Raw genomic sequence first — 15,284 nt, 5'->3', positions numbered from 1 at the left:
TACCAACTAGGGGTTAAGCAGGATGTTTGTTTACTGCCTAAACCACAGAAGCCATAATGGGGTTTGGTCTTGCCATTCCTTTTCTCAGTAGCACACATTCTTTTGAATCCTAAGATAGTGTCTGCATTTCTTTTTGTGGCATCCAAGAGTCTTCTCTTATCTCTTTATACAGTTTATGCTCAAGACAGGGCTGTTTGAGTTGATAGAATAAGGTGAGAAATTTTACAAGTTTTGCTTTGGAAAATGCTACTAAGACTAGGGTTAATTTTCATTTTCTATCAAAATTTGTAGTTAGAGTTATCCTCATAAGTCTGAGCCTGAACACCAACTTTATCACGTCTCCCCAATTCCGCATCGTTTTTCCTTCTTTTGTGTCCCCCAGAACATAAACTGGATCTCAGTTTTGCATGTAAGTGGTCACTTAGTGTGACCTCATTTGTATTACATTGATTTTCATATCTTTCCCAATTGTTATAAAACTCTTGAGATCAAGTGTTAAAACACCTTTATCTTCCTGGATTACTTTTGTTTAGTTTAATGACTTTATTGAATTACAATTTCTTATCCATATTTCTACAATGTAGATTGACGACAAAGGTTTACATAGAAAATATGGAATTAAGTTTGTAAGCTGAATATAAGCGAGATACCCAGCCATGCTGTGAACATGTGTGATCTCCTTAAGATATTAAATGATAGGGCAAATTTACCATAGTGCATAAAATTCTTTATTTAGAACAATAAAGTATATGTATATATAATGTAATTTCAAAGTCAAACCTGTATAAAAAAGGGTCAGGACACATACCTATTTTAAAAAGTACACATACAGTATATACACATACACATCACATTTTACAACCTTTTTTATTTAATTAAACTTCAGTCATAATAAAACTATTTAGAATAGTGTTGACATACATTTACATTACAATATGCAAACTCCAATCTATGACTGAACTAGAGATACATCTGTGCATCCATCTAAATATCTGAATACTTTTCAAGTCCAATGATTTAGAAAACAGTGGCAAGTGGACACTATAATCACACATTGATCCTTAGAGTACAGGAAATAGGCTATTTCAATTGGAAAATTACATTAAGTCTTACAGGTCAGAAATCAAGTAAATGAAAACACCATGGTTTTTATTTTCAACAATTATTATCTTAATTTTATTAAAAAATAACATTATAAAATGTAGTTGGAGATGGCAGTTGTACATTTTTACAATGCTTAGCAAACATTTTAGGATCATAAGCATCCATTTTAATATGGATTACTTCTGAAACACCTTGCTATAAAATGAAAATACCATTATTTGTCTTTAAAAAGGCATTTCAAGATTAGTTAATGGAAAGCAGCAACCCTATGAATTGTGTGATCAAACTCCACAAATAAAATATTTTAAAGCCAATTTCAAAATAATGTTATTTCAAAGATAAGCTGGCTCACTTTAAAATTCTTGTCCCACCGTCCAAATCTAAAATGTAATTTATGGATTATCCTTTTATATATTGGTCCTAAAATATCTTTTGGCATGTATAAACTTTATGAGCATCTTACATCTTCTACTGTGAGCTTTCAATAAAATAAGGTCATTTAAAGGCTTAATTTGGTGTATTTCCTAATGTTATATGCATCTCCTTTTATCTCTTCCTTACTAAAATGTACTACTTGTTTTCATTCCTCAGAGGTGATCCAAAATATTTATTTAAGCAAAGATAAAAGCCATCTCTCATGTAAATGGTTACCCAATTCACCCTACTTGAGACTGAATTTCACTTTTACTAATGGACCCTATTTACATTAGAAAAAAAACCAGCAATGACTTTTTAAGATCAAGATGCTTATTCAGAGATCATAGTTGGATGTTTGTATGGGAGAGTTTCTGTTCTATTTTCTGCTTTGTCCATCATAAGCAATAAGGACTCACCCTCAGAGAAGAGAAGCAACCTCCAAGTTTACCGTACAGATGAACAGAAAAATGAGATCAAAAGAAGGAAGGTCATTTGAAAAATGAGATCAAAAGAAGGAAGGTCATTTGCCACAAAGGCAGAGTAGAGGCTCCTGAAAATCTTTTCCAACATCCATATCACTATACCAAACTGCATTTATGAAGGATACATTTCTGAATGAAGAATAGATACGGAATGACTAGAAGCTCCATATTAGAATTAGATTTTGAAACCAAAACCTAGCTGTAGAAGGACATTAGGAAATATCCATGATTTCAGAATGGATTTTTCTGTTCATTTCTAACCCCAATTAGAATTAGAATAGCAAAATATGCTACAAAGTTTCTCTAGATACCTTAATGCTCAGTGAAATGTGTCTGTCTAGTTCTTACTAAAAGCAAATACTTCATTGTGGACATATACTTGTTCATATTTTCATTTTTTCACAAAAGTAATCCTTTTTAAAGAGCTAGTTTACTTGTTCTATTATTGTAATAAAAAATCAATTTGCCTCTGACTCATTAAAAGTGGCAGTGTGGCAAGCACATTAGATTATAAAACCATATCTAAGAAGATCACTTCACTAGCACTGGGCATGCAGGCCCCATTTATCACAGAGCCTGTTTTATTACAGACGTGGTTTCTACCAAAGAGGTGCAGAGCTTTCAGTATAATTGAGAATCTGCAGACATATGAGATCATTTTAATTAAAAGACAATTTTGAAATATTACAAGAGAGAACTATTAGATACATGGCACCAATTTCAAAGGTGATTTCATGGTTTATCATCTCAGTGTAAGTTTTCCATAATTTATAATAAAGGATATTTGAACACATATGGGATAAAATAAGCAAAGATATATTTATTTATATATCTACATATATGTAATTTTTAATCTCAAAGCAGATATGACATAGTTAATGTCCAAGCAGCTAGCATCCAAAATAATGTTGAGCATTTTTCTATTATTCATGCGTTTTATTATACTTTAGTGTTTCAAAAATTGGCAATCCATGTAACTCTCAATGAACCAATACATTTAATAGACAGGATACACTCTTCCCTCTTTACCATGTCAGATTTCATAACCTGCTAAGTTTGTTTACTTAGCTCTATTGATTATTATCATGTCCTTCAGTGTTAAAATCCAACTACTAGCTTTGAGAACAAAACTATATTTAAGGAACTCTCAAGCTAGGAAATAGCATTTTCACATGCCCAAGGAAACTGAAACCACTGGATAAATAAATCAAGCTATTAGACTGAGAAGTATCAATCTTTTCCATCTATATACCACCTACACCTAAAACTCATGTTAACCTATGTCTATTTTCCTCAAAACAATCAATGCCACACACTGAGCTAGGTCCTTTCAGCAATTAAACTATCTCTAATTTTATTACTAATCATTTGTACCACGGGGTATCTGAGGGACTGAATAAGTTAATGCAGCTTCCCAATGCACTTGGATTGTATCTTAAAGAAATGGCCTGCACTTGAGGAAGCACAGCACGTTGGACAAGAAAGGGACCCTAGAAATCAGCTGAGCTCTTTGGTATAAAAAAAGAGCAAAGGCCACGTACTGAAACTGTATGTAGATTAGCTGTGAAGACGAGCTACAATCCAACTACACTAGAAATTCTTGGACCTTTGAAATCAAAGGAAAGCTAGCAGTTAATTTTTCATGCCCTTTTGTATAACTACATTGAAAATGGTCAGCTTATGGTTATAGTACATGGCACTGGTGTTATCACAAGGATTTAGAATGAAAAGCTTTGGATTCTTTTATGTATTTGTTCATGATCTGCAAGAAGAACCTTATCAAAGTAAAAACTCTAAGAAAAATCATTCTTTGATTTTAGTCAGAAGTTCTTTCAACTATTAAAAAATTGACCAGGGGAATTAACATAATGTCTTACAAATTCTGGCTTAAAAGTACAATTTACATATTGGGAATTCTGCCGATTTCACTCTTAACATGACAAACGCCATCACACATTTTAAATAGCAAACTGACATGCATAACTACATAAAGCTCTCTTTTTGTTTATTTTTAATCCATAAACCTTAATGAATATAGAGTGCCTGATTTTAAATAAATGGTTCCTTTAAACAGATAATGGTGATTACACTATAAATAAAGTTTCCTGATTCCTTGCATTCTTGTAAAAGCCAAGTAACCTAGTTTTTCAATACCCATTTAGCATGTGGGTATGGTTTTCTAACCTTAGATGCTAAATATCGTAATTTACTTTTTACTCTCTCCCATGGTGGAAATTGAAAATGGGACCTTTGTACATTCAGCATTTTCTCTCAAGTCCATTTACACAACTGTGTGATAGTTTTAGAATATAAGCCTGTCATAATATATTTTGCAAACACAATTTACATGCTATAGAATGGTCAAGAGAAAAGGCCAACTTCACGAGGGGTGCCAAAGATCCTCCTGGGAACATTCTTCTGCTGGGCAGTGTTCATAGATTCTTCCTGGGACGATGCTGAGAGTCTTCCCTATGCCAAAGCATTATGGTTCTAATTCAGCACTGACTCCCCTGCATAGATAGAACCAGCCAGCCACCATGTCCATGAATCTAGTGGGATATGGGTGTGCATGTCTGTGTCAGAAGAGATCAGGACCAGACCCTTCTTTTTAATCAGGAACTACAAGACTGAACACCTGTTCCAACCCCTCTGTTCCCACAGCTTCCCACACCTGACTGTAGCTGATACAACTGAGATTTTACTCTTTTTTTTTTTTTAAGATAGTTTTCTAGATCCCTTTTAGAAAAAAATGTATTCCCCCTACTATCCCGGCTGACATCTACTTGCAGAGACCAGAACGACTACAGGCTTCAGGTGGTAACTGTAGAGTAAAGCCGTGTGGTTTCTCAGCACTTAGACATTTCTGGAGCCGCAAAAATGGTGCCTGCAGACTGGGACACATGCTTTCTCGCCCATCATCACTTGCAAGTTCTGAATGAGACCACAAGACCCCCAGGTCCTGAAATAGAGTCCTGCTCCATGCAAGTTCTTCTTTATAGATGATTAATGCATTGCCAGTTTCACAGTAAAACACTCTGTTCCAATTTCTGAATCATCCATATAAAGTCATGGGTAGCGAGAACAGATAAAGATGAGGTCTGTCACTTCAGACAGAATAGGAATTTGTTTAAAGCTGCTTCATTAATGAAGCAAACATGAACTGTTACCAGCCTAGAGGGAAAGGGGGAAAAAAAGAGAGAGAGATTATGGTGTGTTTTCTTTCTGCCTTCTTTTTTCAATAGCTAAATTCATACAAAGCCCCAGAATGAGTAACAGATTTATAATCTGTTACACTTCACCTTAAAGAAATGGATAAATTATTTTCTTAGCTGTAGTGATCAGCCCACCCTCTCTGATCTCCCTGGGAACACTTAACATTATCTGAAATGATCTTATTTATTGCCTACATCCTTCCATTAGAATATAAACTCCATAAGGGCAGGGAACTGTCTATCATTTTTACTGTTGTGCCTCAACTTCTATTAACAGTGGCCTGATACATAGTATACACTCAGTAAATATTTGTTGAACATAAAAATGGACACATGAGTTCCCTTTGGCTTTCTTACCACCAATTATCTCAGGGACACCACCAGTTATCTCAGTGTGTGTGATGAAAGATTTATCAATCTCTTTAGGTCGGAGTTTCTCTAGCAAGGCTACAAAAGGTAATAGACCAATGATGTGCGGAGAAGCAGTGAAGAACTAAGCAGAGTCTGGAGAATGAAGAGTGGAGAAGTCTAGATAGAGGGAATAACATGAAACAGATACCTGGGACAGGTAGAGAAGCAGGTCAGAGGCCACTGACAACTAACAGCTTCATAGTCACTAAGCAGCTCCAGTATCCTGACCATCTAGTTAGGTTCTACAAATCACTTCTCCCAACAGAGGAAATATCAGCACCAATATCTCCTTTAATATTTCCACTCAAAAAAAAAAAAAAAGAAATCCTGGCACTACACACTGACAATGTCCCGGGAGAGTTTCATTTTGGCATCACTACAACCTATTATATTTAGGGAAGCACAAAATGACATACTGTGTTTTACCTGTTCAGTGGCGGGAAACCACTGAGCTTCCAGGATTTTCAATTTTCCAGTAAAGTTTTTGTACATCCTTATCTACTTTTTAAAAAATTTATAGAGTGCCTTCATTTTTATCTTCAATCACGTCGGCTAAATAAATTGTTTTGCATTTCTCTTCTTCCCTACATACTCTCTTTTCTTACTTTTGTGCTTATTAAGCAATTCTAAACTCAACGACTACTGGTTTCAAAATATTGCGATCATTACACAAAATATATACAAAATTTCATAGTGTGAAGAATAATAATTGCAGTACTTTTAGTATTTTTGTCATACATCTAAAAAGCTATATTATTTCATATTAATTTACCAGAGAGGTCTAGAAACTAGAGAAGTGGTATGTAAGAAAGCAGAATTCAATCCAAAAAGAAAAATTAAGAGACTTTAAAACTTCAGAAAATCAAAATATAGAAGATATTTTAAAAATAAAGCATGTTAGAAAAGCAAAAGGGAATCTAAAAAATCAAAAGACTATTTTTTAAAGGTCTAAAAAATTTTAGATTCTAGAGTTAATTAAATGTAAAGAAGTAAGATTGAAAATCTATTTTTGATTTTGTCCCTGGGTCCCCTAGTAAAGAAAACAAACTTTAAGGCTGAAAACTGCTTTCACATAGAACTAAACTACAATTTTTGTAATGATACCCTGAATTTTTTTTATAACAACCTCATGCAATAAGCAGGATGAGTATTATTATCCTCTCATGATATAGTGATGTGTCGCTTAATGATGGGGATGTGTTCCGAGAAATGAGTCATTAGGTGGTTTTGTTGTTGTGCAAATATCATAGAGCATACTTGTATCAACCAAGATGGCATAGCCTGCTGCACACTTAGGTTTATTATAATCTTATGGGACCACCATCAAATATGTGGTACATTGTTGACCAAATATCAAAGTGACCTCTGACCGCAGTTTGTAGTTTTGTTTTTTTTTTTCTGATTTAGTTTATACCATTTTTAGTATATGAGAAACCAAGGGTTAAAAGACACTCACTGACTTATCTAAGATCCTATAACTAGTTAAGTTACAGATCCAAGACTTGGACTCAGGTCTAACCCTTTCTAATACTCTACTTTATAATGTGGCTATGAAAGAAAGCTCAAAAACACCATTCCCAAAGCTCAAGAAACTTTTAGAAAATCTCTGGTAAAGAGTCAGAGATCTTGATAACTGGGAATCTACCATTCCCAAATCCTGTGACCTAAAGGTCCAGACTTGACTTGAGCTTGTCCTTATTCCATTTCTAAGATCTACTTTCTCATGTTAGCTTGCTTTTTTTTTTTTTTAAATGAATCTCTCGACATGCCTTACCTACAATGAGAATGTATTTCTCCACTTACCAGGCTGTGTAAGTCAAGAAACTGCTAACTGAGCACATGCTGCATTTATTATAAACTGGACTGGGCCTTCTCTGTAACCAAGGACCTGAGTCCTACTCTCAAGGTCTCAAGAAATTTTGTAGATGATTCCCAAATTCCAAATCTCAACTGACACATTTGGCCACTGGTCAGTTTCAACGATATGTATCAACACCTTCTCCTAACCTCCCTTTTTCTTTCAATAACACTGCTAGCTGCTAGGTCCCAAATCATTGTTGGATCCTGTCAAACTTCAAATGCCATTTGAACCTAGGATTTGTTGATGATTCTTTTATTGCAATATCTCCAAAACTGTCTATACTTTCCTATGTCCATTCAGGTGGTCATTTTCTTACATCCAACTGGAAGACAGGGCCTCTTAGATAGTCTTCTATCCTCCACTTAAATATTCCCATCCTGGCTAAACCATCCCAATTACTTTTCCTAAACCTTTGCTGTGACTGTGTCACCTACCTCTTTTCTAACCTCTCAAACAGCTCTTTAGATTGTCTGATGGAACATAAGCTATAGTCCTAGAATTAAGACCACCTTTCAAAATGATGCCCACCTTTCTTCTCAGCATTTTAACCTTTTATGTGTGACCAGCTGTACAAAGTGACCTTTAAACAGTTTATACTTTTGGGCCTTCCTGACTTAGTTTATGCCATTTGCAGTATCTAGGTGAACCCTTTCTTAGAAACAATAAAATCTTACCAATCATCCAAGACCTAATGCCACCTCCATCACTGACAAAACAAAGTCCTTTTGTTCCTCGTGATTTCTCTGTCCCTTTCAATAAGGTGAGCCATATATGCTTGTGTATGGAATAATTCTAAGGGACGCCATCCACACCAACATCTAGAGTTGATTCACACCGTGTACAACCATAGGCAGAAGCTCCAACTCTGATCTCTGATTGCATTTTGTCAACTCCTTTAGTTATCTTCTAAACTTCATAATCTTATAGTTTACTTTTAGAACTGGTTATTATACATATGTCTTATTGCCTTTTGTAGGCTATACAATTTGACATAACTCGATCCCATTAAGCTTTGTGTCCACCAATTCGCATATGAAAGTTTGTTATAATCACATTTGTGGAAGAATAAAGAGCAAAACTTTCCCAAAGTATACTAACATAAATACAGCTTTTAATGTTGTTATTTAGATTTTCTTTCTTTTAAATTGTGCTACATACAACCGAATACACGAAGAGATCTTGTACACAGCCACATATGGATATTGGCATTAGCCAGGTGAAAAAAGTAGATCCTTAATTTCTCATGTAAATGTTTTCATGTTTGATGCCAAATAAACACAATTTCAGTAGAAGCCACTATTTTTGTTTCTAGCTCATTACTTAATTCCTTCCATTTTCTTTCCTTATATTTCAATATTAGATCCTTCTAATCTTTTGTTTCCAAATTATGGGTTATTTCCTTTGGAGAATTAACTATTCCATATGATTTATATTTTAGTGTTCCAATGTTTGCCTTGATTTGCTTTTAGTTAGTGGAATTTCTATTTCAAGGAGAAATCCATATCATAAACTTGAGCCATTCCCTGTGTTTCCCTTTCCTCATTAACTAAGAGAGCAATTACAATCTAAATTACAACTAATTTTTTAAAATAAATAATTACAATTCCACATTTTTTTCTATCTTGTCACTTGTTACTATTTTTACTATTATTGGATGATTTCCTGTTCTGCACATCATATTTTGCTCTCTTGAGCCTCTCCCTGTATCACAATCTTACCTAAGTAGACTTAAAGACCCCTGGAGTGTTTTTAACCTGTATTGGCACAGGCCACAGTGTAGGCTTTACTGTATACCATGGTAGTCAATAAGTTGTTAAAAATGATATACACATATTTTGACTTTGGGATTTGCAGTTCGTGGTGACGAGATGCTTCCCTGCCCTAACTATTCCCTACTTTTCTCTCAGCACTTGAATTCTTATTTAACCACATAAATACTCAAGTTTGTCTTTTTATTTTCATAAGTGTTATGCTCACATTATTATTACCATTCTTTGAGATATTCATTCATCTCTTCATTCATTTATTCAACAAGTATTTATTCACTACTGGTATGTACAAAGTATAAGTAATATGATTTAGTGGAATTCCAAAATTAAAAGAAACAAATACTGCTCTCTGAGAGCTTATGGTTTCAAAAAGACACAAAATGTCTAAGTAACCATGAGTCATGTGAAATGTAACCTGAGTCACAATAGAGATTCCTTATAGTGGGAAGTCAGATTTTGGGGGGTGGAGTGGAGATATCCGCGCTGGCCCTTGAGAGGGCTTTGTAGAGATGGAGTAAGGGACTCTATGAAGGAGAATCAGTTTCTGACTTATAACAACCACCATCCATTTTACATTAACTGCTCAGTAGGTATGACAAGTTTATTTCTGAACAATTTGGGGCTTCTTTTACTTGTCTAATTTGATTTATTATATCTACAAGTAATATTTCATACTTTTAAGGAAAATAAAATTAACAGTAGACTTCTCATATAACTATATTCCTCCTTGATGTGCACATCTTACTGTCCCATTGACCAAAACCGACAAAGTAAACACACACATATATACACAGACACATGATAGAAACAAGCCCTACTTCAGAACTATCTACCTTACCACTCAGTTAAATTTTTATATAGGCCTCATTCATTCACTCAGTCTCTCATTTAGCAAACATTTATCAAGTGTCGACAATGCACAAACAACACAATTTTGCTGAGGATACAGCAAAAGCCAGGCAGATACAGCTCCTGTCCCTGCATGCTATCTGACTAGTAGAAATATGCATAAGTTTTTTTGACTATGTTGTTTTAAAATGCCTTCTTTCTGGGCTGGGGTTGTGGCTCAGCGGTATAGCGCTCACCTAGCATGTGCGAGGCCCTGGGTTGGATCCTCAGCATCACATAAAAATAAATACATAAAATAAAAGTATTGAATCCAACTACAACTAAAAAATAAATTTAGAAAAAAAATGCCTTCTTTCTCCCTCCTAAACAGGTGGCCTGGGTTTCCCTGTCATAACTCATTCTCCAAATGTCACAGGACAAATGCCACAATTAAAGTCACATGACTGAAAATCTGTGTGCCCAAACAGAATCCCCACAATGCCTTCCAAATCCAAACAACAGAGGTCAGTAATTGAGCTTTTATGAACCAATGAGCCATTTAATGTGTGGTTTGTGGACGTCTTGCTTAAGAAAACTGAAAGGGCAGGAAAGAAATAATGAGGCTTGAGTTGGGATTAAAGGACAGAGAAAAGGGCTGCCAAGAAAAACAATGATTTCTGGTTGGTTAATATTGCTCTAGAAAATAGAAAGGGTCCAGTAAAGAATAGAAAAAAAAAATGAGCCAAGAAAGAAGCTAAGATGGGAATAGAAAAGAGAGAGTGCTATCCATGCTTTGGACACAGGGACTGACGCTATGATTGAAGGAAAATAAAGAAGTGTTTGCAGCAACAGGATTAAGTGTTCAAGAAATAGGCTCAGCAATTACAATATCATATTATGTTGAGTGGCTGAAGAATGATCTTTTAAAACAATAAAAGTGAGTTCCTAGAGGAAGCAAGAGACTTTAGCCCAGCTCCCTGGGGGGGAAGACTCAATCTGGAGATAAATGTCTGAATCTGGGACAGAAGTGAAAGCTGGAAGGTCAGTAAGGAAGAGGAAGGCTCAGCACAGACAGCATTGAGAATAAGCTCCAAGAGTGCACGGTCCTCTGAGACCAGGCAGTGCAGGGAGGAATCAAGGTCCTTCGTATACCACTGAGTTGATGTGCTCAGGATTCAAGGACCAAGAGCACACTTAGAGCCAGGCAGCAGAAATGGAAGTTGGGGAGGACATGAATTGATACTGGATCTAACTAATGCCATTGAGGTGTCCCCTAACTACATCTACAGCTTGGGAGCAGGGAAAATAGACAGGTCAGGAGATGATGAACATTGGGCCCTTTGGGCCAAGCCTTACTCTCCTTCCTTGCACAGTCCCTCCCCATACCACACAAGCATAGCAGGTATCTGTCACTGGTTTATCCTCAGTGCATCCTGCTCTCTGGATTGCAATGAGCCATACTTACTACCAGTCATGTGACAGGTGGCTCTTTCTTTTGATAGTTTTACTCTGCTGACTGTACAATATTTTTACTTTTTTTCCTCTTCCTTAAAGTGGCAGAGAAACATTTTTGGTTTTCTCTTCTTTAGCACCTATCAAATGTTGACACTGTCATGTTATGGTGGTTCCACCTAAATGAAATTGGTTTTATTTATTTTTCCTCTACTAATCATATTTTATTTTACTCCTAATTTGCTCTATTTCTTTTGTCTAGTTTTTTTAACCTCAAATATACTCCAAGTAAATGTCAGCTGTTAATTTTTTTGTATATCTCCCATATAAGATGAATCAGGACTAACCCTGCTTTATCTCTGAAAACTTGAGAATACACAAAGAGTAAGATATGCACAACTCAATTATGTTACAACTTCCGTTAAAATACTGACATCTGCTTGATAGAGGATATAACAATAAAGTTTGTTTCTAAATTATGGCCTCTAAGATGTTATATAGTTCTTACTAAATATTTCAGCCTGAATTGTACAAACTTACCAATGTATGAAGGTAACAGTGTTGATACAAGCCACGATTACACTTCTTGAAACTCTCTCTCTTTTTCTTGCAACATACTGAAAAACAAGAAAAATTCTTTATGTGCTTTCAGTCAGAGATTCTGAAGTATGGTATAATCTGGGTATTGTAAAAGGCTATTTATCTGTAAATAAAGTAGCAAAACACTGCAAAATTGGGTGGGGAACCTTAACTTCAGAAATACAACTACAGGAAAGAAGGTAACTTTATCTGTCTCAACAGTCTTCCCAAGAAGATAAAAAAAAACTCTTTTAAGTACATACTAAAGATGCTTATGTGCACTTAATATGCGTGTACATAGACACAGACACAATGAGAGAAAGTAACATGTTGAAACTGCTGGGCACATTGGCTTTCATATCAGCTATTTGGGAGGTGGAGGGAGGAGGATCTCAAGTTCAAGGCCAGCCCATACAATTTAGTGAGACCCTGTGTCAAAATAAAATATAAAAAGGGTTGGGATGTAGCTGGTAGAACACTTGACTAGCATGGCAAGGCCTTGGGTTTGACCCACAGTACAACATACACACAAAAATCCATTTTGAAAATTACAACCACAGGTAAATAAAAATGAAATATTATTCCTGGGAGATATGGAGTATGGTACAAGAGTTATCAAGGTCAGCTATAATAATGCATGTTGAGAAAAGTTAAAGGCTCTTAAAATCAGAGTGACATAAAACATATAAAGTAAGCAAGAGAAAGTCAATAAAAACATTTTGAAGAGGAAATGACATTTCAGACAAGGATTTAAGGAAGAATATAACAAAGACTGAATTTAGAAGGGCTAGAGATTCTGTGGCAGCAATTTAGACAACAAATAATACAGAGAGTGACAGAGATGACTCGGCCAAAGAACTGTATTTCTTTGTGATAGTGTAGAAAAGAAAGAATAAGCAAAGGTACCTAAGAGATAATTATGAGAAGGTGTTATACAGGTAAATAATGTAAGGCTGAAGAGACAGTGAAAGGTCAGAGTCATAGAAGAGGATTTGGGACACATCACGAACCTTCATCATAAGATTAACAACTTCTCAAAGATGTAATGAGCATGTGCATGCACAATACCTAGTAATGACAATGTCGAGCCTGCTTGTGAACACATTTAACAAAACACAATACCTTATCTCATTATCCTCTTCGTTAATCTGTATATTTTCACCTGCCCTTGTGAGATTTGGTTGTCTCTTCTGGAAAAAGAGCAAAGACATATATTATAAAAATGAAGTTAAGAGGTAGGTGGTCTTTTATCTTAATGTCAATAGTTCTGTAACAGTTTTTTCAGCATGCAAAATATTTTTGCAGCAAAAAGTTATGAAAAGTGCATGTGATATCAACTCAACATTTTTAGGATGTTGGGGTGAAAGAGTAAAAAAAGAAACTGTCAGATTTGAGCAGTAATCAAATTCAAAAGACATTTCTAAAAGCGGAGTCATAATGATTTAGCACATTTTATAATTTCAGACAGGCTTCAATAAGAGAACAAAAGAGCACTAATGCAAATGGCATTTATTTGGTTATTACGCATATTGTATGATTCCCATCATATTTTCTTCCTTTTTATATTTAGTTCAACTCTTAAGCCCGATCCTGATCCTGTTCTTTAAGCATTGTGCTGTAGACTACAGGTGTTCTTAGCCAGAGGGATTATCTCCAAAGCATGAGGAACAGTGAAAACTTCTCTAAAATTTAAATTTTGTTGAGACTATAAGTTAAGGTAAGATGCATTGTTTTCTCAACAGGATCTTTTTTTGGAAAAGGGAAGATTGTTAGTGATATGTATATAAAGTATGAACAAATAAATATGTAAAATTGATCAAGAGGAAAATAGCAAACTTACCTTCCAGTATAAGGCTCCAAAAGCAAAGCCAATTACAAGAGAAAAGAATGCTGGCAAAGCCATGGCTGCCCATTGCAGGCTGGGGTCTTCGATGGAATTTGCTGCTTTCCCTGTGATTTAAAGAACACAGTCATGAATCCAGAGGATCCATCCTACAGGTTTTCCTCTTACCCTGTGGTTGTTCTCAAGTGTTTCCATATGTACTCTTGACCTATATCTGCTTAAAGTACTCAAAAGTCTGATTTTTTTTCTCTTGAGTTTTATTTTTGCAAGACAATGTAAGTCCATTAATCTCCAAAAGATGAATGCATTTTAAAAAGAAAGAAACCACACAGAGAGAAAGAGATTTAAGTTGGTTAATGTTCATGCACATGGAACACAGCCTTTGCATACTTCCAGGGGTGAAAGGGTTCTCTATCAAACAATTCTATCTATGTCTTTATCTTCTAATGTCTTTTCACTTTCTCACTCTTGCCATCTTATTCCTAGATTTTAAAGATAACATTTTAAAAGCTGGATTAGGGTCTGTATACACTCAGTGAAGTCTACCTGGCTGAAAATCTTAAAGTCATTAAATGTATACTGTAGTTATAGTAATTTGGGTACTTCATGCTTATAATTATGGTTATTTGCTCATTCATACCTTCAACACACACTTACTGAATGCCAACTACTATGGATGGTCTACTGGTTGAATTTTTCACTTTTTACATGGGAAAGCTTGAAACAATATAACAGAAAATGGTTGAAGCCACCAGGGTCGCCTTATAATAAGTATGTCAAAAAAAGTAACAGTGACAAAGAAGACACACAGGATTGGCTTGGGACAACTTTCATGATCCTGCCTCCCTTTTCTATGATAGGCAGAGTGATTCATGAATTAAATAAAACATAAATAAAATGTTGACAGATTTTTCTGTATGCCTGCTTACAAAGATCAAATTGTTTGGAAACACACATATTTGTTGGTTTGTAAGAGTTAAATTTGATGTTTTCTTTCAAAGAATTTAGAAATTATAAATTTCCCAATCATTATATGATCAAAATGTAAACTAACTCAAGGTAAAGTAACTCTTTCTAGTTGATTTTTCACCAGTATTTGGGTCAGCATCGAGCGCACCTAAAACACCTAATACAAAGAACGAATTTACTGTGTGTGCTACTCAATGTCTACAAGGGGAGAAAGATAAACTCATGGATTTTATCTAAGAGGTAGCATATAGGTGTTATCTACTGTAGTGAGAACAGGAATTGCCCATTTCCTCCCACCTCCCACTCCCTAGCATCTGTGAGCTGGGAGCAGAAAATTTCCTGATCACATGACTCCTG

General features: G+C 35.3%; 1 protein-coding gene across 2 annotated transcripts in view; it reads right to left on the bottom strand.

Annotated features, from left to right (window-relative positions):
• Window positions 1-705: 705 nt before the first annotated feature.
• The window catches only part of Kitlg (KIT ligand), an 85,107-nt gene continuing 70,528 nt past the window's right edge, over window positions 706-15,284 (bottom strand). For both annotated transcript variants that reach the window (XM_046419342.2, XM_046419341.2), the window contains 4 exons: window positions 13,956-14,065; window positions 13,238-13,305; window positions 12,077-12,153; window positions 706-5,174 (listed from right to left, as the gene is read on the bottom strand). In XM_046419342.2, coding sequence (XP_046275298.1) covers window positions 12,114-12,153; window positions 13,238-13,305; window positions 13,956-14,065 — 218 coding nt within the window. In that variant the 3' untranslated portion in view covers window positions 706-5,174; window positions 12,077-12,113. The remainder of the gene's footprint in view (window positions 5,175-12,076; window positions 12,154-13,237; window positions 13,306-13,955; window positions 14,066-15,284) is intronic.

Source organism: Marmota monax, unplaced genomic scaffold (assembly GCF_021218885.2).
Source record: "Marmota monax isolate L192 unplaced genomic scaffold, Marmota_monax_Labrador192_F-V1.1 WCK01_AAM20220418_F8-fsc00036, whole genome shotgun sequence".
Taxonomy (NCBI): domain Eukaryota; kingdom Metazoa; phylum Chordata; class Mammalia; order Rodentia; family Sciuridae; genus Marmota; species Marmota monax.
This window is presented reverse-complemented; position numbering and strand designations above follow the sequence as displayed.